The sequence below is a fragment of the Ranitomeya variabilis genome, chromosome 2, assembly GCF_051348905.1.
Source record: "Ranitomeya variabilis isolate aRanVar5 chromosome 2, aRanVar5.hap1, whole genome shotgun sequence".
In the NCBI taxonomy this organism is placed as follows: Eukaryota; Metazoa; Chordata; class Amphibia; order Anura; family Dendrobatidae; genus Ranitomeya; species Ranitomeya variabilis.
In genome coordinates, this window is record NC_135233.1 from 677,072,468 (window position 1) to 677,095,127 (window position 22,660).

General features: G+C 48.2%; 1 protein-coding gene across 4 annotated transcripts in view; it reads left to right on the forward strand.

Annotated features, from left to right (window-relative positions):
• The first annotated feature begins 267 nt into the window (after positions 1–267).
• AHI1 (Abelson helper integration site 1) overlaps positions 268–22,660 on the forward strand; it is a 289,456-nt gene continuing 267,063 nt past the window's right edge. For 3 of the 4 annotated variants that reach the window (XM_077289311.1, XM_077289310.1, XM_077289309.1), the window contains exons 1-4: positions 268–411; positions 4,879–4,955; positions 7,471–7,595; positions 11,078–11,631. In XM_077289311.1, the coding sequence (XP_077145426.1) occupies positions 4,946–4,955; positions 7,471–7,595; positions 11,078–11,631 (689 nt within the window). In that variant the 5' untranslated portion in view covers positions 268–411; positions 4,879–4,945. The remainder of the gene's footprint in view (positions 412–4,878; positions 4,956–7,470; positions 7,596–11,077; positions 11,632–22,660) is intronic. The other variant, XM_077289308.1, reaches the window with a different exon arrangement.

Genomic DNA, 22,660 nt, shown 5'->3' on the forward strand with positions numbered 1-22,660 from the left:
CCCCTGATAAGTTATCATGGCGCACTCTTTCTGTGCCCGTTTCTTATCCTTCATAGTTGGGTGGTATGACAGCATTCTCCCTAGACCCCATGCCTCGCCCTCTCTCACGGGCTGCTCTCCTATTAGTCTCCGCAGCCTCCTCCTCCCCAACTACCCGTCGTCCACTCTCTTCCATAGAGGTGGTGAATTAGATGTAAGCACCGCCCTTCCTGTGCGGTCATGTGACCTCCATTGAGCCCATACGTTCTAGCTTCCACTCTCTATTCTGACTGGCTTCGCGGTCACCCTGGTGACGACAGTGGGCGGGGCTAGTTACCGGGGAGCTGTTGTGGCCGCTGAAGTAAGGAAAGTAACGGAAAAGCGGGCAGTGTCCTGTGAGTTCCCGGGCAGGGCGCAGGCTCCGTCGCTCAGGTGAGTCGCGGACGCGTCATAGTGTTGATGCTTTGATCGTGTCGTTCTCCATAATGGAGGCCCCTGTGCCTGGTGCGGTGCTGCAGCCTCACAGCGCTCCATGTGTACAGCACCGAGCCTACTATAACATGAGTTCTGCTGTCATGTCTGCCTGTATAAAGTAGCGCCCTCTCTCGCAGGGTATCGCCCTCTCTCTCGCAGGGGTATCGCCCTCTCTCGCAGGGTATCGCCCTCTCTCGCAGGGGTATCGCCCTCTCTCGCAGGGTATCGCCCTCTCTCTCGCAGGGGTATCGCCCTCTCTCTCGCAGGGGTATCGCCCTCTCTCTCGCAGGGTATCGCCCTCTCTCGCAGGGTATCGCCCTCTCTCTCGCAGGGGTATCGCCCTCTCTCTCGCAGGGTATCGCCCTCTCTCGCAGGGTATCGCCCTCTCTCGCAGGGGTATCGCCCTCTCTCTCGCAGGGGTATCGCCCTCTCTCTCGCAGGGGTATCGCCCTCTCTCTCGCAGGGGTGGCGCCCTCTCTCTCGCAGGGGTATCGCCCTCTCTCTCGCAGGGGTATCGCCCTCTCTCTCGCAGGGGTGGCGCCCTCTCTCTCGCAGGGGTATCGCCCTCTCTCTCGCAGGGGTATCGCCCTCTCTCGCAGGGGTATCGCCCTCTCTCGCAGGGGTATCGCCCTCTCTCGCAGGGTATCGCCCTCTCTCTCGCAGGGGTAGCGCCCTCTATCGCAGGGTATCGCCCTCTCTCTCGCAGGGGTATCGCCCTCTCTCTCGCAGGATATCGCCCTCTCTCGCAGGGTATCGCCCTCTCTCGCAGGGGTATCGCCCTCTCTCTCGCAGGGGTATCGCCCTCTCTCTCGCAGGGTATCGCCCTCTCTCGCAGGGTATCGCCCTCTCTCTCGCAGGGGTATCGCCCTCTCTCTCGCAGGGGTATCGCCCTCTCTCTCGCAGGGTATCGCCCTCTCTCTCGCAGGGGTATCGCCCTCTCTCTCGCAGGGGTGGCGCCCTCTCTCTCGCAGGGGTATCGCCCTCTCTCTCGCAGGGGTATCGCCCTCTCTCGCAGGGTATCGCCCTCTCTCGCAGGGGTATCGCCCTCTCTCTCGCAGGGGTATCGCCCTCTCTCTCGCAGGGGTGGCGCCCTCTCTCTCGCAGGGGTATCGCCCTCTCTCTCGCAGGGGTATCGCCCTCTCTCTCGCAGGGGTGGCGCCCTCTCTCTCGCAGGGGTATCGCCCTCTCTCTCGCAGGGGTATCGCCCTCTCTCTCGCAGGGGTGGCGCCCTCTCTCTCGCAGGGGTATCGCCCTCTCTCTCGCAGGGGTATCGCCCTCTCTCGCAGGGTATCGCCCTCTCTCGCAGGGGTATCGCCCTCTCTCGCAGGGTATCGCCCTCTCTCTCGCAGGGGTAGCGCCCTCTATCGCAGGGTATCGCCCTCTCTCTCGCAGGGGTATCGCCCTCTCTCTCGCAGGATATCGCCCTCTCTCGCAGGGTATCGCCCTCTCTCGCAGGGTATCGCCCTCTCTCTCGCAGGGGTATCGCCCTCTCTCTCGCAGGGGTATCGCCCTCTCTCTCGCAGGGTATCGCCCTCTCTCTCGCAGGGGTATCGCCCTCTCTCTCGCAGGGTATCGCCCTCTCTGGCAGGGGTATCGCCCTCTCTGGCAGGGGTATCGCCCTCTCTGGCAGGGGTATCGCCCTCTCTGGCAGGGGTATCGCCCTCTCTGGCAGGGGTATCGCCCTCTCTGGCAGGGGTATCGCCCTCTCTGGCAGGGGTATCGCCCTCTCTGGCAGGGGTATCGCCCTCTCTGGCAGGGGTATCGCCCTCTCTGGCAGGGGTATCGCCCTCTCTGGCAGGGGTATCGCCCTCTCTGGCAGGGGTATCGCCCTCTCTGGCAGGGGTATCGCCCTCTCTGGCAGGGGTATCGCCCTCTCTGGCAGGGGTATCGCCCTCTCTGGCAGGGGTATCGCCCTCTCTGGCAGGGGTATCGCCCTCTCTGGCAGGGGTATCGCCCTCTCTGGCAGGGGTATCGCCCTCTCTGGCAGGGGTATCGCCCTCTCTGGCAGGGGTATCGCCCTCTCTGGCAGGGGTATCGCCCTCTCTGGCAGGGGTATCGCCCTCTCTGGCAGGGGTATCGCCCTCTCTGGCAGGGGTATCGCCCTCTCTGGCAGGGGTATCGCCCTCTCTGGCAGGGGTATCGCCCTCTCTGGCAGGGGTATCGCCCTCTCTGGCAGGGGTATCGCCCTCTCTGGCAGGGGTATCGCCCTCTCTGGCAGGGGTATCGCCCTCTCTGGCAGGGGTATCGCCCTCTCTGGCAGGGGTATCGCCCTCTCTGGCAGGGGTATCGCCCTCTCTGGCAGGGGTATCGCCCTCTCTGGCAGGGGTATCGCCCTCTCTGGCAGGGGTATCGCCCTCTCTGGCAGGGGTATCGCCCTCTCTGGCAGGGGTATCGCCCTCTCTGGCAGGGGTATCGCCCTCTCTGGCAGGGGTATCGCCCTCTCTGGCAGGGGTATCGCCCTCTCTGGCAGGGGTATCGCCCTCTCTGGCAGGGGTATCGCCCTCTCTGGCAGGGGTATCGCCCTCTCTGGCAGGGGTATCGCCCTCTCTGGCAGGGGTATCGCCCTCTCTGGCAGGGGTATCGCCCTCTCTGGCAGGGGTATCGCCCTCTCTGGCAGGGGTATCGCCCTCTCTGGCAGGGGTATCGCCCTCTCTGGCAGGGGTATCGCCCTCTCTGGCAGGGGTATCGCCCTCTCTGGCAGGGGTATCGCCCTCTCTGGCAGGGGTATCGCCCTCTCTGGCAGGGGTATCGCCCTCTCTGGCAGGGGTATCGCCCTCTCTGGCAGGGGTATCGCCCTCTCTGGCAGGGGTATCGCCCTCTCTGGCAGGGGTATCGCCCTCTCTGGCAGGGGTATCGCCCTCTCTGGCAGGGGTATCGCCCTCTCTGGCAGGGGTATCGCCCTCTCTGGCAGGGGTATCGCCCTCTCTGGCAGGGGTATCGCCCTCTCTGGCAGGGGTATCGCCCTCTCTGGCAGGGGTATCGCCCTCTCTGGCAGGGGTATCGCCCTCTCTGGCAGGGGTATCGCCCCCTCTGGCAGGGGTATCGCCCTCTCTGGCAGGGGTATCGCCCTCTCTGGCAGGGGTATCGCCCCCTCTGGCAGGGGTATCGCCCCCTCTGGCAGGGGTATCGCCCCCTCTGGCAGGGGTATCGCCCCCTCTGGCAGGGGTATCGCCCTCTCTCTGGCAGGGGTAGAGCCTTCTTATAAGCGTGTTACATATATTAGTAAATCTGACCGATTTGCAGAAATGATGCTTCACATGTTGTACCCAGCACAGGTTCGGGCTCACATCTTGTCCGTCTTCTTGCCCAGAAATTATCAGGCTTTTACTACTGGATCCTGCAGACTGGAAATACTCTGCTGCTTCTTACCATGTTATCGCTGTATACAAATAAATACTGGCCAGACAGAAGCTAATAAAGGGACCTGTACGTGGCCATCGCCTATGGCCCCGCATACGTGAGGAGCCGCTCCTGTACGTGGCTGCCGCCTATGGCCCCGTGTACGTGAGGAGCCGCTCCTGTACATGGCTGCCGCCTATGGCCCCGTGTACGTGGGGAGCCGCACCTGTACGTGGCTGCCGCCTATGGCCCCATGTACGTGAGTAGCTACCCTGGTTTACACATGAATTGTAGGGTAAAACGCAGTGTGAACACAGCCTAACCATGCACCATCGCTGACAAAAGCACTGATGTATATAGCCATGTAAGCTGTGACCCGCTGACCTAGTCAGGGCTGTAGTGGTGTGCGGGGCAGTAGTAGCTGTACCATGTCAGTCATTAGCGATGGTACGAATCAATTTCCAAGACCCTGACAGTAATCTTCCTGGCTTCTGCAGCTCTTCTTTTGATTAGCTGTCACATGTGCATGACTCTGCAATGATGACGTTGTCCCGGGCCGGTTAATCAAAAAAAGAGCTGGGGATGACGTTGGGTAAGAGGGGTTGTGCGCTGCTCCCGTCCTGCTGCCTCAGATTACTGATGTGGCAGCTGCTGGACCTGGTCCTGTGAATTGATTCGCACCATCTTTACCAGTCATATGTACAACTCTGCAGAACCTTTTATTTTCCAGAAAAGATCAAGCAAAATTCAGAAAAACAGAAAACAACTTTGTAAATGTCTCAGGATTTTACAGTATGATGTTTGTAAATAGAAGGAACAAGGGTTATAGAAGGATGCAGGGGTTGCTATGGGAATAACCACTAAGCCCTCTATGATCATTGCCGACTAGAGGGAGCTCGGTATGGTGCCATGCAGAGTGCCCTACTAACAGTGTCCCCATAACTGTAGCAGATGAACCAAATCTTGTCCTTGCTCCATCCTCTCTGCTGCCTGGAAGTATCGGTGCACTAGACTGAATTGCCCCGTGAATGTGAGCTACTATCAGTCTCTCATTTGTCATTCATGCATGTTATCTCATTCATACAGGATGAAATCTGGTCAGATATGAAGCCAACATGATTTTAGATGACCTGTATTGGTTCTTGGACTGAAGATGCCTACAGGTGAAATTGTTCTCATTGTTCATTTTCTCTTTATTTTTCGAATGTGTTCCATGGCCGGTTATTACTTATATTGGTGATGGCTACTGGTGACCCTTAGGTGCCCAGTCTATGACCCTGGACTTCGGTGTACTCTGTTTTCCTGCCTCCGATTTGTAGCAATGTGTTGACCTCGCGTCACGTGGGTGGTCACCCTAAATTTTAATGAACTAGAACTGAAATTTGCAGCCTGTACTTTAGAAGATGCCCACCATCTCTAGGCTGGGAAGCCCCCTGCGGCCTTTAATGCCCTTCTGGTGGTCCTCATCTATCTGCTTTGTGTTCGCTCTCCTTTATTTTCTTTATCATGGAGAAGACCAGGACAGTACAGACAGGTAATTCTGAATGGTGTACTGTGTGGTCATTTCTGGGCCAGAATTCAGTCCATGGTGCTATATAATCTGATGATTGCAATATATTAAGAGCATACAATGTTTGATGGAATGGGAAGAGTGCTTCTTTAAGTGGGTTGCATTAGGTCTAGAGTCAGATGGCCGTATAAATCAGAGGGAGATAGGAACACAATGCTCGGACTGACCGGTGGCTATTCCCAGAGGTGTATCTAGCTTTTTCAGCACCCGGGGCAAAGGATCAGTTTGGCGCCCCCCCCACCAAACCCTCCCCCATTTGAACCTTAACTCTATTGAAACTGTATGACCAAGCCAAGGTACATTCCTGAATCTCCATAATGTTAAAATAGATACCAATAAAAGTAAAATTAATTGAGACATCAGTAGGTTAAGTGTTTTTGAATACCATATTGAATAAGTAACCCCATATAATCCTGCATAAAGGTTAATAATGGCCCCATAAGATGCTCCATAGAGACATTTGCCCCATATAGTGCTGCACAAACGTTATGGCCCCATAAGATGCTCTATACAGACACTTGCCCCATATAGTGCTGCAGAAACATTATGGCCCCATAAGATGCTCTATACAGATACTTGCCCCATATAGTGCTGCACAAACATTATGGCCCCCATATAGTGCTGCACAAACATTATGGCCCCCATATAGTGCTGCACAAACATTATGGCCCCATATAGTGCTGCACAAACATTATGGCCCCCATATAGTGCTGCACAAACATTATGGCCCCCATATAGTGCTGCACAAACATTATGGCCCCCATATAGTGCTGCACAAACATTATGGCCCACATATAGTGCTGCACAAACATTATGGCCCCCATATAGTGCTGCACAAACATTATGGCCCCCATATAGTGCTGCACAAACATTATGGCCCCCATATAGTGCTGCACAAACATTATGGCCCCCATATAGTGCTGCACAAACATTATGGCCCCCATATAGTGCTGCACAAACATTATGGCCCCCATATAGTGCTGCACAAACATTATGGCCCCCATATAGTGCTGCACAAACATTATGGCCCCCATATAGTGCTGCACAAACATTATGGCCCCCATATAGTGCTGCACAAACATTATGGCCCCCATATAGTGCTGCACAAACATTATGGCCCCCATATAGTGTTGCACAAACATTATGGCCCCCATATAGTGCTGCACAAATGTTATGGCCCCATAAGATGCCCCATACAGATATTTGTCCCATTTGCTGTTACTGCGATAAAAAAAAATAAAAAAATCACATACTCACCTCTCCGTCGCTCAGGCCCCCGGCACTTTCAGTATTCACCGCTCCTCGTTCCAGCCGTCGCTCCATCTTCCGCCTCCTCTGGACTGACGTTTAGGCAGAGGGCGCGCACTAACTACGTCATCGCGCCCTCTGACCTCAGCGTCACTGCAGAAGACAGACCGGCAGCTGGAACGAGGAGCAAGTGAATATTGCGCAGCGCTGCGCTTCTCCTCCCCATATACTCACCTGCTGCTTCCCCGGCGCTGCTTCTTCTTCCTGTACTGAGCGGTCACCGTTACCACTCATTACAGTAATGAATATGCGGCTCCACCCCTATGGGAGGTGGAGCCGCATATTCATTACTGTAATGAGCGGTACCATGTGACCGCTCAGTACAGGATGAAGCCGGGCAGCCAGGGACCTGCAGGGACCGTGCCAGGAGTAGGTGAGTATAATTAGACAGCCCCCGCTCCCTGGCCCTGCCAACCCCCTCCTTGGACCGCCGCATCATCAGGCGGTCCGCTGGCGCCCCCCTGTCGGCTGCGCCCGGGGCACATGCCCCGACTGCCCCTTCCCTGGATACGCCACTGGCTATTCCGACCTGAGTGTGACAGCTTCATGTATTTCTATGCAGCTGTCACGCTCGGGTCGGGGGAGCCACCGACCAGTCTGTGCACTGTGTTCTGATCTCGCTTCGATTTATACGGCCATCTGACTGCCCTTAATGTGCTGCTAAGTGTTTATATTGTAGTTGTGACATTATATAATTGTTTTGAATATTGACAGATCGGATACAATATTGTATTTTTTAGATTATGTATCTATATATTTCTATATATTTGTGTGTAATATATCTAAATCTATATTTGCAGTAGAAAATGAGGCAAAAGTGAGGACAAAGAGTCGCTTTGATGAGGTCTTCGAGAGTTATGCCGCTCTTTCAGAAGCGAAGAAAAAGACAAAAAAGAAGAAAACACCTAAAGAGGAACATGTTATAGTATGTAAATCTTATATAATGTATTTTTAGAGCGTAATTTTTACTGCTGACCTATTTATGGCTATTTCTTGATGCACTGAGAATATTTATAAACTTAATTAAACATGTCGTGATTTTAGTGCAATTTCCCTTAAGTATCTTGGAATCCGTTTTGCCTCATTCCCTACATTTCATTAAATGGTTGTCCACTGTTAGGACAACCCCATTAACCTAAGAATGGGCACCGACAACACATGTCACAACACTGCGTCACCCTGGGAGAGCGTGCGCCTATGCCGCGGGAAAGTGCCTGCACGGGAGGTGAGTATAAGCTTTATTACTTTATCGGGTCCGAACATTTAGTTTAAGAAGGGGTTGTCCTAGTAGTGGAGAACCCCTTTAAATCCTTTTGGAGTGATCTGCATGAGGAATACCACTACAGGATATAATAGATTCTGGCAGAGGCAGTATTTTACAGATGATCGAACAGATCATGACAAATCTCTGTGCAGATCGCAATGGTTTCTTCGTATCATGGAAAAGCTCTATGCTCTGATATTTCTGCCAGTCTCATAGCAAATGAATGGAGCTGTGATATGCATGTGCAGCAACTATTCCGTTCTGCCAGAGCATTTCAGAGCACCGTTCTTGGGATTCTTGAGGATCACTGTGGTCGAACTCCCACTAATCTACAACTTAGCACCCATCCTGTAATTACTTAATTTTGTCTTAATTGTGTCTTTATTTACCGTATAACTATAGGATTAGTAATGCATAGGTATCTTATAGATGCCTCTCCGTTACTAAGCCGTGGGCTTGATGTCACCTGACAATACAAAGGTGACATCAACCCCACAAATATTAACCCCACGTATCACTGCTACAGGGCAAGTTAGAACATCCGGGCAAAGCACCAGAATTGGCACATCTAGTAGATGTGCCTTCTCTGGGCAGCTGCGGGCTGCTATTTTTAGGCTGGGGGGGTGGGGGGCGGTGCGATATCCATTGCCCCTTACCAGCCTGAGCATACCGGCCCCCAGCTGTCTGCTTTAGCAAGGTTGGTTGTCAAAAATGGAGGGACCCCACTCCTTTTTAAATTATTTATTTAAATATTTAAAAAAATGGTGTGGGGACCCCTCTTTTCTTAATAACTAGCCTTGCTGAAGCTGACAGCTGAAGGTTGCAGCCCCCAGCGGCTGATGAATGCTCCCATCCGCCGCTCCTGCTCTCGCTGTTACTAGCGGCAGCAGGTGTCTGATGATGGGAGCAGTAGCCCATCAGCTGACATCAGTGACCGGAGGTAAACTTTATATCTTCGATCACAGCCGAGCACTCACGCTGTCTTTTGACAGCGTGAATATCATGGCTCTTTAAGCGGCGGGGATGATTTCACCGCCGATCAGAAGTGGTGTTTGCCACGCTGTCTTACACATTACAGTGCAGCAAACGCTGGACGTTCGGGCCCCCATTCAAGTGAATGGGGTCCGGGTACTGTTCTGGTATCCGAACCCGAACTTTTTGTAACTGTTCGGGTCAGGCGGGTTCGGCCGAACATCCAGGTGTCCGCCCATCTCTAGTTATGACACTGTTTACGCTGTTCAGCACAAATAGTGTTGACCTTAATGTGTGAGTCAGCAAGATTATGGCAATAACATAGTTATATAGTTTTATTTATGTTTTATTGTTTTGTATAATAAATACACACTTGAAAAAAAAAAAAAAAACAACAATTTTTGGGTCCCCAATCATATTATGAGGTGAAATACTCACCTGCTCCTGACGCTGTCCCTGCCTGTCCCGTGGTACCGCAGCTTCTTCGCGCCTGGGTGAGAAGGACCTGCCATGACGTCACGGTCACATGACCGTGACGTCATGCCAGGTCCTTCTCGTGCAGGCGCGCAGGGCCTGTGATGACGTCGCGGTCACATGATCGTGATGTCATGGCAGGTCTTTCGCGCGCAGGGCCTGTGATGACGTCGTGGTCACATGACCATGACGTCATGACAGGTCCTTCGCGCATACCATCCTTGCCACCGAAACCTGCCGGCGGAAGGTGAGTATATAATGATTTTTAATTTTTTTTTATTATTTTTAAACATTGGATGTTTTTACTATTGACGCTGCATAGGCAGCATCAATAGTAAAAACTTGGTCACACAGGGTTAATAGCGGCGGTAACGGAGTGAGTTACCCGCGGCATAACGCGGTCCGTTACCGCCGGCATTAACCCTGTGTGAGCGGTGACTGCGGGGAGTATGGAGTGGGCACTGGCTGCAGGGGAGTAGGGAGGGACTAATTGGACTGTGGCCGTCGCTGATTGGTCACGGCAGCCATGACAGGCAGCTGGCGAGACCAATCAGCGACTTGGATTCCATGACAGACAGAGGCCGCGACCAATGAATATCCGTGACAGAAGGACAGAAAGACGGAAGTGACCCTTAGACAATTATATAGTAGAAGAGCTGACACTCCCATCTCCATTGAAGTAGGGGCCTCATGCAGGGAGATTTTCTGTTAAAAAGGCAACAAGACTGAATTTTATTTACAGTCAGTGAAGTACCTTTCCCAGGTATAGAGCTTCCACTGATCAAATAATTTTCTTAGACCTTTTGGAACCAGTGGTCAGGGATGAATATTGGGGTTTGCATTGATCCGATAATTATGGGAGAAATACTTAGGCCCTGCCCCCAGCGGAGCTGAGGGATATGGAGGACGGGAAGCCTTTGTCATAACAACTGTTGGCACCCTGCGATCATGCTGCCGATGGTCTGAAAAAGAGAAAGATCTCCCTTTTGTCAGATTCCTTACATGCCGCCGTCACTACAGAGAGTGGTATATGAGGGGTTGAAGTGCTGTGAGCTTGGCACTGTGTCCGCTCTCAGCACATGTAGCTGTAGCTTGGCTGTGTATCACAGCTGGCTCCATCTGCAGATGGCACAGGCCCTTCTTTTGTGCCCATGCCATCTGCCTGACGTAACTGTATGTCAGATTGCAGGAAATCATCTACACTCTTAATGTACTTACATCATTTTGCGGGCATTAATATTGAACATACTGTACATAAGAGACACATGAGGGCGCATGTTCTTGGTAACTTTGCTTGGTGCACCCAATTATGGGTAAAACTATTCTTTTTGCGTAATCATTGATTAAATAAATAATTAAAACAATTTCTTAACTAGGATACCCATTGTCCACAACTTTGTATGTGTTTGCATTGTTACCAATGACCTGGCTTATATATTTTGTCTTTGTTATTCTGCTTGTTTTCTGTATAATTAATTATTTGGAGTTGCTGTTGCTAATGGTGATTTTCTAACATTAGGCTTTGGTACCTTGTTCTATCTTTGCCTAGCTCCTAACTATCATGTATTTATTCAGTTGGATATTTCTCATAATATATATGCATGAATAGTATTTTAAATAAGGGTCAACAACTGTTGTTAAAAATCAAATTATACTGCATAATTTTCTAATGAAATGTTTCTGTTCTATCATAAAAGCTAGAAACCTTCAGCAATCAACTGCACCCGGCCAAAGATCGTGTTCAAGAGAGCAGAACAACACGCATAGAAGAGGATAGCCCAAGGATTGCAAAGAAAAAAGCAAGAGAATTGCTGCAGGGAAGTGAAGATGGAGGCAATACCAGTACTAATGAGCAAAAGCATGCAAAATCTGAAAAGAAGAAAAAAAAGAAAACTAGTGGGACAGACAACCCGAGCGAACTTCAAATGGGGAACTTGGATGTTGCACATCAACTCAACGCTAGTAGTTCAGAGTTTTATGGCCAGCAAGGCAAAGGTTTTGGGATTACAGAGGAGGCTACTTCAAGGGAAGAGCATAGCCCTACTGACCTTGAAAATGACGAAGAGCTTTTTGAGGCTTATAGGCTCCATGTTTTGCACGAGGAAACAAATGAAATCAAAGAGAAAATAAAAAAGAAACTAAGGGCTCATAACTTCACCGGGGACGACCAACAACATCTACTGCAAAATGATACTGACAAGAAAAAAAGGAAAAAGAAGAGAGAATTGGTGGAACTTGAGCAAGAAACCAGGTACTTCTTTTTTAGTGGTGGCTAACCATATGTCCAGCGTTTTTTTTTTTTTTTGTGGCCCCTGAGGGCTCAAGCCCATATTGCCTAATTGTATATGGTTCAGTAGAACATGCCCTAACACCCTGGACAAGTAGTAATAACCCCTTCATGACCCAGCCTATTTTGACCTTAATGACCTGGCCGTTTTTTGCAATTCTGACCAGTGTTCCTTTATGAGGTAATAACTCAGGAACGCTTCAACGGATTCTAGCGGTTCTGAGATTGTTTTTTCGTGACATATAGGGCTTCATGTAAGTGGTAAATTTAGGTCGATAATTTCTGAGTTTATTTGTGAAAAAAAACGGAAATTTGGTGAAAATTTGGAAAATTTCGCAATTTTCACATTTTTAATTTTTATTCTGCTAAACCAGAGAGTTATGTGACACAAAATAGTTAATAAATAACATTTCCCACATGTCTACTTTACATCAGCACAATTTTGGAAACAAAATTTTTTTTTTGCTAGGAAGTTATAAGGGTTAAAATTTGACCAGTGATTTCTCATTTTTACAACAAAATTTACAAAACCATTTTTTTTAGGGACCACCTCACATTTGAAGTCAGTTTGAGGGTTCTATATGGCTGAAAATACCCAAAAGTGACACCATTCTAAAAACTGCACCCCTCAAGGTGCTCAAAACCACATTCAAGAAGTTTATTAACCCTTCAGGTGTTTCACAGCAGCAGAAGCAACATGGAAGGAAAAAATTAACATTTAACTTTTTAGTCACAAAAATGATATTTTAGCGAAATTTTTTTTATTTTCCCAAGGGTAAAAGGAGAAACTGGACCACGAACGTTGTTGTCCAATTTGTCCTGAGTATGCTGATACCTCATATGTGGGGGTAAACCACTTTTGGGCGCACGGCAGGGCTCGGAAGGGAAGGAGCGCCATTTGACTTTTTGAGTGAAAAATTGGCTCCAATCTTTAGCGGACACCATGTCGCGTTTGGAGAGCTCCTGTGTGCCTAAACATTGGAGCTCCCCCACAAGTGACCCCATTTTGGAAACTAGACCCACCAAGGAACTTATCTAGAAGCATAGTGAGCACTTTAAACCCTCAGGTGCTTCACAAATTGATCCGTAAAAATGAAAAGTATTTTTCACACAAAATATTTTAGCCTCAATTTTTTTCATTTTCACATGGGCAACAGGATAAAATGGATCCTACAATTTGTTGGGCAATTTCTCCTGAGTACACCGATACCTCATATGTGGGGGTAAACCACTGTTTGGGTGCACGGCAAGGCTCGGAAGGGAAGGCGCGCCATTTGACTTTTTGAATGGAAAATTAGCTCCAATCGTTAGCGGACACCATGTTGCGTTTGGAGAGCCCCTGTGTGCCTAAACATTGGAGCTCCCCTACAAGTGACCCCATTTTGGAAACTAGACCCCCCAAGGAACTTATCTAGATGCATAGTGAGCACTTTAAACCCCCAGGTGCTTCACAGAAGTTTACAACGCAGAGCCGTGAAAATAAAAAATCATTTTTCTTTCCTCAAAAATGAAGTTTTAGCATACAATTTTTTATTTTTACAAGGGTAACAGGAGAAATTGGACCCCAATAGTTGTTGCCCAGTTTGTCCTGAGTACACTAATACCCCATATTTGGGGGTAAACCACTGTTTGGGCACAAGTCGGGGCTCGGAAGGGAAGTAGTGACGTTTTGAAATGCAGACTTTGATGGAGTGGTCTGCGGGCGTCACGTTGCATTTGCAGAGCCCCTGATGTGCCTAAACAGTTGAAACCCCCACAAGTGACCCCATTTTGGAAACTAGACCTCCCAAGGAACTAATCTAGATGTGTGGTGAGCACTTTGAACCCCCAAGTGCTTCACAGAAGTTTATAACGCAGAGCCATGAAAATAAAAAATAATTTTTCATTCGTCTAAAATTATGTTTTAGCAAGCAATTTTTTATTTTCGCAAGGATAACAGGAGAAATTGGACCCCAATAATTGTTGCCCAGTTTGTCCTGAGTATGCTCGTACCCCATATGTGGGGGTAAACCACTGTTTGGGCGCACATCGGGGCTTGGAAGGGAGGGAGCACCATTTGACTTTTTGAACGCAAGATTGGCTGGAATCAATGGTGGCGCCATGTTGCGTTTGGAGACCCCTGATGTGCCTAAACAGTGGAAACCCCTCAATTCTAACTCCAACACTAACCCCAACACACCCCAAACCCTAATCCCAACTCTAGATATAACCCTATCCCCAACACACCCCTAACCACAACCCTAACCCAACACACCCCTAACCCTTATCCCAACCCTAACCACAACCCTAACCCCAACACATCCCTAACCCTGACCACAAGCCTAATCTTAACCCTATTTCCAACCCTAGCCCTAATTCCAACCCTAACCCTAAGGCTATGTGCCCACATTGCGGATTCGTGTGAGATTTTTCCGCACCATTTTTGAAAAATCCGCAGGTAAAAGGCACTGCGTTTTACCTGCGCATTTACCGCGGATTTCCAGTGTTTTTTGTGCGGATTTCACCTGTGGATTCCCATTGAGGAGCAGGTGTAAAACAGAATCCGCACAAAGAATTGACATGCTGCGGAAAATACAACACAGCGTTTCCGCGCGGTATTTTCCGCACCATGGGCACATGGTACTGTAAACCTGATGGAAAACTGCTACGAATCCGCAGCGGCCAATCCGCTGCGGATCCACAGCCAAATCTGCACCATGTGTGCACATAGTCTAATCTAACCCTAACTCTAGTTCTAACCCTAATTCTAACCCTAGCCCTAATCCTAACCCTAATACTAACCCTAACCCTAACCCTAGTCGGGGAAGAAAAAAAAAAATATATTTTCTTTATCTTTATTATTGTCCCTACCTATGGGGGTGATAAAGGGGGGGTTCATTTACTATTTTATTTATTTTGATCACTGTGATAGGTTTTATCACAGTGATCAAAATGTACCTGGAACGAATCTGCCGGCCGGCAGATTCGGTGGGCGCACTGCGCATGCGCCTGCCATTCTGGAAGATGGCGGCGCCCATGAAGAAGACGGACGGACACCGCGAGGCTCGGTAAGTATGAGGGGGGAGTGGATCGAAGCACGGGGGGAGCGGACAGGAGGACGGGGGGAGCAGACAGGAGGACGGGGGAGCGGACAGGAGGACGGAGGGGAGCGGACCACAGTACGGGGCAGAAAGGAGGACTGGGGAGGCGATCGGTGGCGGTGGGGGGGGGGGCAGATTAGGTTTTCCAGCCATGGCCGATGATATTGCAGCATCGGCCATGGCTGGATTGTAATATTTCACCATTTTCATAGGTGAAATATTACAAATCACCACCCCCCCGGGCTGAAGTACCACTCCCCCTCTCCCTGGAGATCGGGTGAAATTGGAGTTAACCCTTTCACCCGATCTGCAGGGACGCGATAATTCCATGACGCCACATAGGCGTCACAGGTCGGTCGGATTGGCATCGACTATCATGACGCCTACGTGGCGTAAAAGGTCGGGAAGGGGATAATAATGCCTCAAAAAAATAAAAAGTACAGCTAGGCATAAAAAGTGTATTAAAATTATTACTATAAGGTAAAAAGAGAAAGAGGCACTAAATAAGAAATTTGTCTCTTTAAATAGTTTTTACGTCTTGTGCAATCTTCCTTTTGACATTTTAATAAGAATATATTTTTGTTCAATATATGTAAATATGCCTTTTTTTTTTTCTTTTCGCTTTTTTTTTTTTTTTTTTTACAATATAGATGTATGAAGGCTTTTTTTTATGCCAGATGAGTTGTAGTTTTAAAGGGTACCGATCGTTTTACCAGTGAATATACTGGAAAGCGGGGAAAAAAAATACCAATTTGTGTGAAATGACCTAAGAAAAAGCAATTCTGCTATTTATTTTTGTTTTGCTTGTACGGCGTTTATTGTGCTGTAAAAATCACCTAACACTATGATTCTACAGGTAAATACATTTACAGCAATTTAACCCCTTAGTGACCACAATAAGTCTTTTTACTGCCCTCCGTTATAAGGGACTAGCATCCCCCGACGGGTGACAATCCTGTAGCTGTCAGCAGTACAATGTAGCTGACAACTTGCTGCATCTGCCATGATTTGTATTGGTACTGACTATAGATGTTTAACCCCTTAAATGCTGCTGTGAATAATGACTCCAACATCTAGATGGTTGAGTGTGGGGGCTCCCTCTTCAACCCCATTGGTACCCTAAGATTTTGATTGTGTGGTCCTGATGTTTGCCGTGGCAATTCATGGCCTTAAAGTCTGCCAGCTATAGCGGCCTGTTCAGAAGTTATCGCCATTTAGGCTGGTTTCAGATTTGCGTTCGGCAGGGCTGCGGATGGCAGCCTTCTTCCTCCGTTAAGCCCCACCCACTGCCGCGTCTCTTCCTTTACCTCCTCCTCCGTCTGCATGCCTCCTGCGTACCCCATCTTTAACATTGGGTACGTAGGCCATGCAGATGTATGCGATGCCTCCGCATGCGTCGTTATGACGCTGCGCTGACCTACGTCGAGCGCGACATACTGCGGTCGGCGCATCTTCAAAAAGACGCATGCGGAGGCATCCGCATACAGGGGGTAAACAAGTGGAGTTTCTGCATCCGAAGACCTGTTTGAGAAGACTTGTGATGGAGGATGAAGAAGCAGCGGATGTGGTTGATGGGACGGCCGGTGGTTGGCGATGCCCGCTACTCCGCATTCCCACACTAAAGCATGTTGATCGCGCATGTGTGGGTTCATGCATTTGGTTGTCAAATTATTGCAATTTTTGCCTCTACTAATACTACTACTCTACTGTTTGTGTATGAAGCGGGGGAGGGTGACAAGACTGAGGATTGTATTGTGTGATCTTAAGGTGGAGGAAGAAGAGGAGAGGCCACTTGATGCAGCGCTTGCCATCCACTGGAGCACATGCTGTTTCTGAGCCTCATCTACAAAGTATACCGCTGTGCGGCTGCCAAAGAAATGGAGTTGAGTAGCCCATCCAGTAACAGATGTTGTCAGTAGTCTTTGGATAGGACGCCGATTTCCCCCTTCCAAAACTACCTAGTTTTCCCATTCATGTTGTATGTACCCTTCCCCCTCTTGTAACCTTGTAGGCCCACAGCTGTCAGTTACCGGTCACTAAAATAACAATCACTATTGATTTTCTTAGAGTGCCTGAACAACACTGTTATACCTAACGATTTTTAAGTGGAAATCTGGCCTTCTGATTTATCACTTTAACAACACCGTTTTATCACAAACCATTTGGATTAGCAGATGGGGCCTCCGGAGCCTGCCACACAGTTTTTGCACAATGTAGTTAGATGCTGGAAGGCTGATTTCACGCAGGACAGGATCATGTCTAGCTAACTGACAAGTTCACTTTCAGCACTATCGGGAGCAACTTCTCTGCACTGTTACACTGAGAAAGTGACGACAGCAAATCAAGATGTTCGTTTTTTTATATGGCCAGGGACATGTGATTTTGGCACCCAATCACAGAAGACCTTGTCATGACGTTGTCATATAGTGAAATGCGAGAGCATGGAAGATAATCTGTGTTGCATTATTGCAGTGGTGTGTTTCATATTGTACTTTCGCAAGGTCATTGCTGTAGCAGTAATTGGGATTTAATTAATACATGGTAACTGTTCTGTGGCAGACAAAATTTAAAAAATAATTGTTATTTAATTTTTATTTCTTAAATCAAAAATGCATATGAAAATAAGATACTTTGTCAGAGAAATCTGCTTATTTTTTTTCTCCTTGAGTGATCAGTCTTCTCCAAAGCTTCAATTCACTGGTAAAATGTGACTTCAGTGAATTTTGACTCTGCAGTCACCCCAGCTCTATTCCCTGCCAGTGCCGCTTCCTCCTGCTTGAAAGACGGCTCCTTTACCTGTAGTCACAAAAGGCTTTCAGTCAAGCAGGAGGAGATGACACTGGTTTGGGGAACAGAGTGGGAGTGACTGAGGTTTCACACACTCATTTGCATATAATTTCGCAGTAACTGATAAACGCACTGGCCATTTAAGGCTATGTGCGCACGTTGAGTATTTGCTTGCAGAAATTTCTGCAAGGTTTCTGCATCTCTTGGCAGGAAAACATTATGAAAAAATGTGCGTTTTTGTACAGCAATGAATTCTTTTTTGAGCTAAATAAAGATATATTTTTTAAAAAGTTTTGTGATGTAATTTCTTGGTTCAACACCACCTTTTTCATGCTGATGCAGTAGTAGTTCTTGGTGTCAACAGCTGTCATTGACACCTAGCTCTAGGCTTAGTAATGAAAAGGTGTCAGACCGACACCCTCATTACTAAGCCAATAATAATAAACACAAACACATACATTGTCATCAGCCTATGTAGGAGTTTTAACAGAACCAATGTACATAGGCTGTAATCAGACAGCAACTGTTAATTTTAAAGGGGAAAAAAATGAAAAAAAAAATTGTATGGGCTTCCGCGTAATTTTAATAACCAGCAGAGGGAAAGCCGACGGCTGAGAGCTGATGTTAATATTCTGGGAAGGAGCCAATAGCCATAAAGGTTCCCAGGCTATTAATATCAGCTCACAGCTGTTTGCTTAGACTTTACTGGCTAATTGACATAGGGTCCCCCTATAAAATCTAACCAGCAAAGGCTAGGCAGACACTGCGGGCTGATATTAAAAGCCTAGGAAGGTGCCATGGATATTGGCCCCTCCCAGACTAAAAACATCAGCTCTCAGCCATCCCAGAAAAGGCGCATCTATAAGATGTACCAAATATGGCACTTAGCCTCGCTCTTCCCACTTGCCCTGTAGCGGTGGCATGTGGGGTTCATGTCACCTGACAATACAAAGGTGACATTAAACCCACAGGTTAGTAATGGAGAGGCATCTATAAGACACCTATCCATTAGTAACCCCATAGTGATATTGTATATCATAATATCATGATATTGCAGAAAAACACAGACACCCAGAATAAAGTCCTTTATTTGAAATAATGACACAGACTCCTTTTAATAATCTTAATTAAATCATACACACCGAACACCTAATCCACCTTCTCTTGCAAAAAAAATAAAAAAATAAACCACAATATTCCTCACCTGTCCGCAGAGAAGATAATCCATAATGTCCCACGACGATCCTGATCACTTTGAGAGCAGTCACATCAATGATGTGACTGCTCTCAAAGACAGCCAGCGATACACTGACAGGAGGTGATCGCTCCCGCTGTGTACAGCACTGAGCTGCCATGAGAGGGTTCACTGGAGTTTCAGCTGATCAGCTCCTGTGATCTCCCTTATGGCACCACTGCTGCATGGGAAAGTTAAGTGAGAGCACCAGAGCTAATGAACTCCGGTGAACTCTCACGGCAGCTCAGTGATACACTGACAGAAAGTTATCGCTCCCGCAGTGTATTACTGGCAGCTGGTTAGAGAGACACATCTCCCAACTGTTCTAATTCTGAGATCGCCTTGGGACTCTCGAGATTACCTGAACTATGACGGACCAGTGAGTATATGTTGTTTTATTATTTTACATTATTTCTAGGAGACAAGGGCATCAGGGATTGGGTGTTAAGGTGAGTATAATATTTCTTTTTATTATTATTTGAATATGTAATTTTCCTTTTTTTTTTTTAAATTGTTAGCACAGGTGCTGGCATCTCCCATCAGCGGCATCTGCTGTCACTGTTATCAGTGACAGCAGACGTAGCCCGATGGGAGCAGTAGTCTCATCGGCCCATGCCTGAGGGTCACAGTCACAACTGTGGGGTCATGCTGACATCTGCCAGCATGATCCTGCAGCGCTCTGACCGACAGTCTTACCGGCGGTTGCGTTACCGCTGATAAGAAACACCATAGGAAGCCGGTAAAACGCCCAAAAATAAACTTAACTAATCTACAAACCATTTTATACCTGCTATTTTGCTGCAAATTTGAGTGACTCAATTGAAGGTGCAGAAATGCAAAAAGAATTGACATGCTGCAGAAAAATAAAATCGCACTGTTAATGCGCACAAAAAATTACTGATCATGTGCACAACACTTCAGAATTGTCATTAAATAAGCTTGCATATGGATTCCATAGAGTTTTTGGCCCATTTCCGTGTGGAAAAAATGCCATGAAAACGCATCAAAAACGCACTTGTATGCACATGGCTTCAAGGTATTGCTGTACATAAACATATGAAACATTTTAGGGGAGATAAAATCCTTCCAAGTTTTTCCTTTTGTGATCTCCAGCAGCAAAAAATCACCCCATCGGATCACCATTTTGAGACAACAGGATTTTTGGTTGCTTACCGTAAAATCTGTTTCTCGGAGCCTTCATTGGGGGACACAGGAAACCATGGGGTGTATACTGCTGCCACTAGGAGGCTGACACTATGCAAATAAAAAAGTTAGCTCCTCCACTGCAGTGTACACCCCACCGATAGGAAGTAGGATATTCAGTTAGTGAGAAAGCAGTAGGAGAAGCAACGTGTAAAAGAGAATAATAATATAATAATAATTTTTATATAGCGCCAACAAATTCCGCAGCGCTTTACAGTTTAACAGTTTCAAACACTCAAAGAGCGTTCAAAGAACTCAAACTTTAACAGTATACCACAATAAACAGAGCTGTTCAACTTGGGAGGGTGCTGTGTCCCCCAATGAAGGCTCCGAGAAACAGATTTTACGGTAAGCAACCAAAAATCCTGTTTTCTCTATCGCCTCATTGGGGGACACAGGAAACCATGGGACGTCCCAAAGCAGTCCCTGGGGGGGGGAACAGCAGTCAACTCCAATCTAGGTCAGAGGAACTCGCCACCATCGCCTGCAAGGTCTTCCTACCTAAGCCGGCATACGCCGAAGCTAGGCATGGAAGTTTTGCGAACATGTGGAGGACCGATCATCGGTCTGTAGAGGTGCAAGGCAGAGGCCCTATATGTGCACCGCTGGAAGGCGCCCACTGCCTGGGTAGAGTGCGCCTTAAACCTGGAAGGAGGAGCTCTGCTCTGATCTGGTAAATCTAAACACTGCTGACCGGATTTTGCGGGCATACGTTGATTTGGAGGCCAGAGGGCCTCTCTACGCCGAGCCCGTATACTGAAAAGGGGGCCTTAGCTGGATAGATGCACCTCGCCCTGACCCCATAACTCGATGAGAGAACACTACAAAGGATGAGTCCAAGCAGGACGAAAGGAAGGGAATCAAGAATGATGAACAGAGCCATGGAGAACCTCGGCAAGGTAAGGGCAGAGCACTGAACCTGTGATACACAGAATGTACAAAACTGCTGCCACAGACTGTGGAAGTGGTTGAGAGCCTGAAAGGAAGGTATAAAATGAAAATGGACCCACCCCTCGCAAAAATGCAGGAGTGTCCGACGTCTTGAAGAAAAGGAGGACCTGGATAAAGGCTTTCATAAAATAAAGGAAAGCACACGCGGTCCGAGGAGAACAACAAGGTTTAGTCTGAGGAAGAAGAGAACTTGTCCCTCCGATGACCTCCTTAATAATTGGTTCAAGTTTGAGACAATCTGACGGAAACCCTTGGAAGGCAAGCTGTGAGGGACTTCCTAGAGGATAAGTCCTGTCACGCCTTAAGCAAATGGTCCTTCGGAAGGGCACCATATTGCTGGATGTCCAAGCAGCACCTGCAGCGGCATCCACGGGGGCGGATACCATGTACTTCCTGCAAGAGTAAATTAGTCCGCAAGGACAGCGATTTCCTCCGATCGGACTCCATGAAGGGTGCCCTGATGGAGCAGCTTAGCCCATGCTGTCTAGGTGGAGACAAAGGCAGGGCACAAGGTAGCGGCGGACACTTCAATGGTCGACTTTGCCATGGACTATTAGTCTGTCGTTGGTATCCTTAAGGGATGTTCTGTGGGAGAGGAGGACTGTATCGGTGGAAAAACTGGAAACCGGAGGGTCCAGAGACGGAGAAGTGGTCCAGTTCGCAGTAAGTTCAGGAGAGAGGAAATGTAGGAAAACCGAGACGCTTCCCTCTTTGGAACGGCTGGACTAAGGATTCCAAGAGAAAACCCAGAAAAGACCATTAAATTGAAATCGCAAGAAAAGATTTGAGAGTAGGGTACTGGGAACCTGCTAGAGAGCATGACAAGATGGGCATTGATAGGCACAATTGGACATGAGCAGTCAAGGGAGGAGAGTCCATGGAAAACCTGGAGTATGTCAATTCCATGGGAAGTTGGCCCAATGAAGGAGTACATAGGCCCCAGAAAAAAACTTGACTGCCAAAAGGAAGATCCTTACCTATGACGACATGAGTGACCCTATCCGTCCCGGACCCTCTGGAACGGGGAGAGGATTGTAGTGTGTGGTTCCACTTACCTAGGTATAAGCCAGACACCACACAAACGAGGATAACAGTGAAAGGGATACGAATCCTGCTGAAGGAAGAACGTATTATCACAAAACCCCATAATTGGATCCAGGCGTAGAGCAGCCTTGTACACTGGACGATGCTTGCACAGAGCAAGATCCAATTCCTATCCGAGGTGGGAGAACCTGTTCGTGCCACAGTCGGAAATAAATCCCGGAGCTGCTCGAGGTTGAATCCAGTGTCTGTAAGAAAGAAGAGGTAAGTACTGACACATAAATAGGAAGCTCTGTATTGAGGTCGTTCAAAAGCCCCTAGAATAGTGCCGTGAACAATCATGAGTCAGAGTATTATATGGGCTCTGACTCCATAAGAGACAGCCAGAACGTATAATGCTGTAAATCATATAAGATAGGAGTAATGCACTGGATAGTGCAGATAGACCTAGGACAGCACTGTAAGCTGACCTACTGGATAGTTAGTGGTAGGCCCGAATAACCAGATGGAGAGGAAAGGCCCCTGAGGAGCAACACGCAATTAGGGCCCAGTGCCTGGCTGAAGAAAAACTGCAACCAGTGGGTACCTGACACCGGCGTGTCCGACCTACCTGAAAGTGGACTGGCTACTTATGCTACCACTGAGGTCCACCCTGTGGCACTGAGATCCGCCTTGTGGTACGTGGTAGATCTTCAGT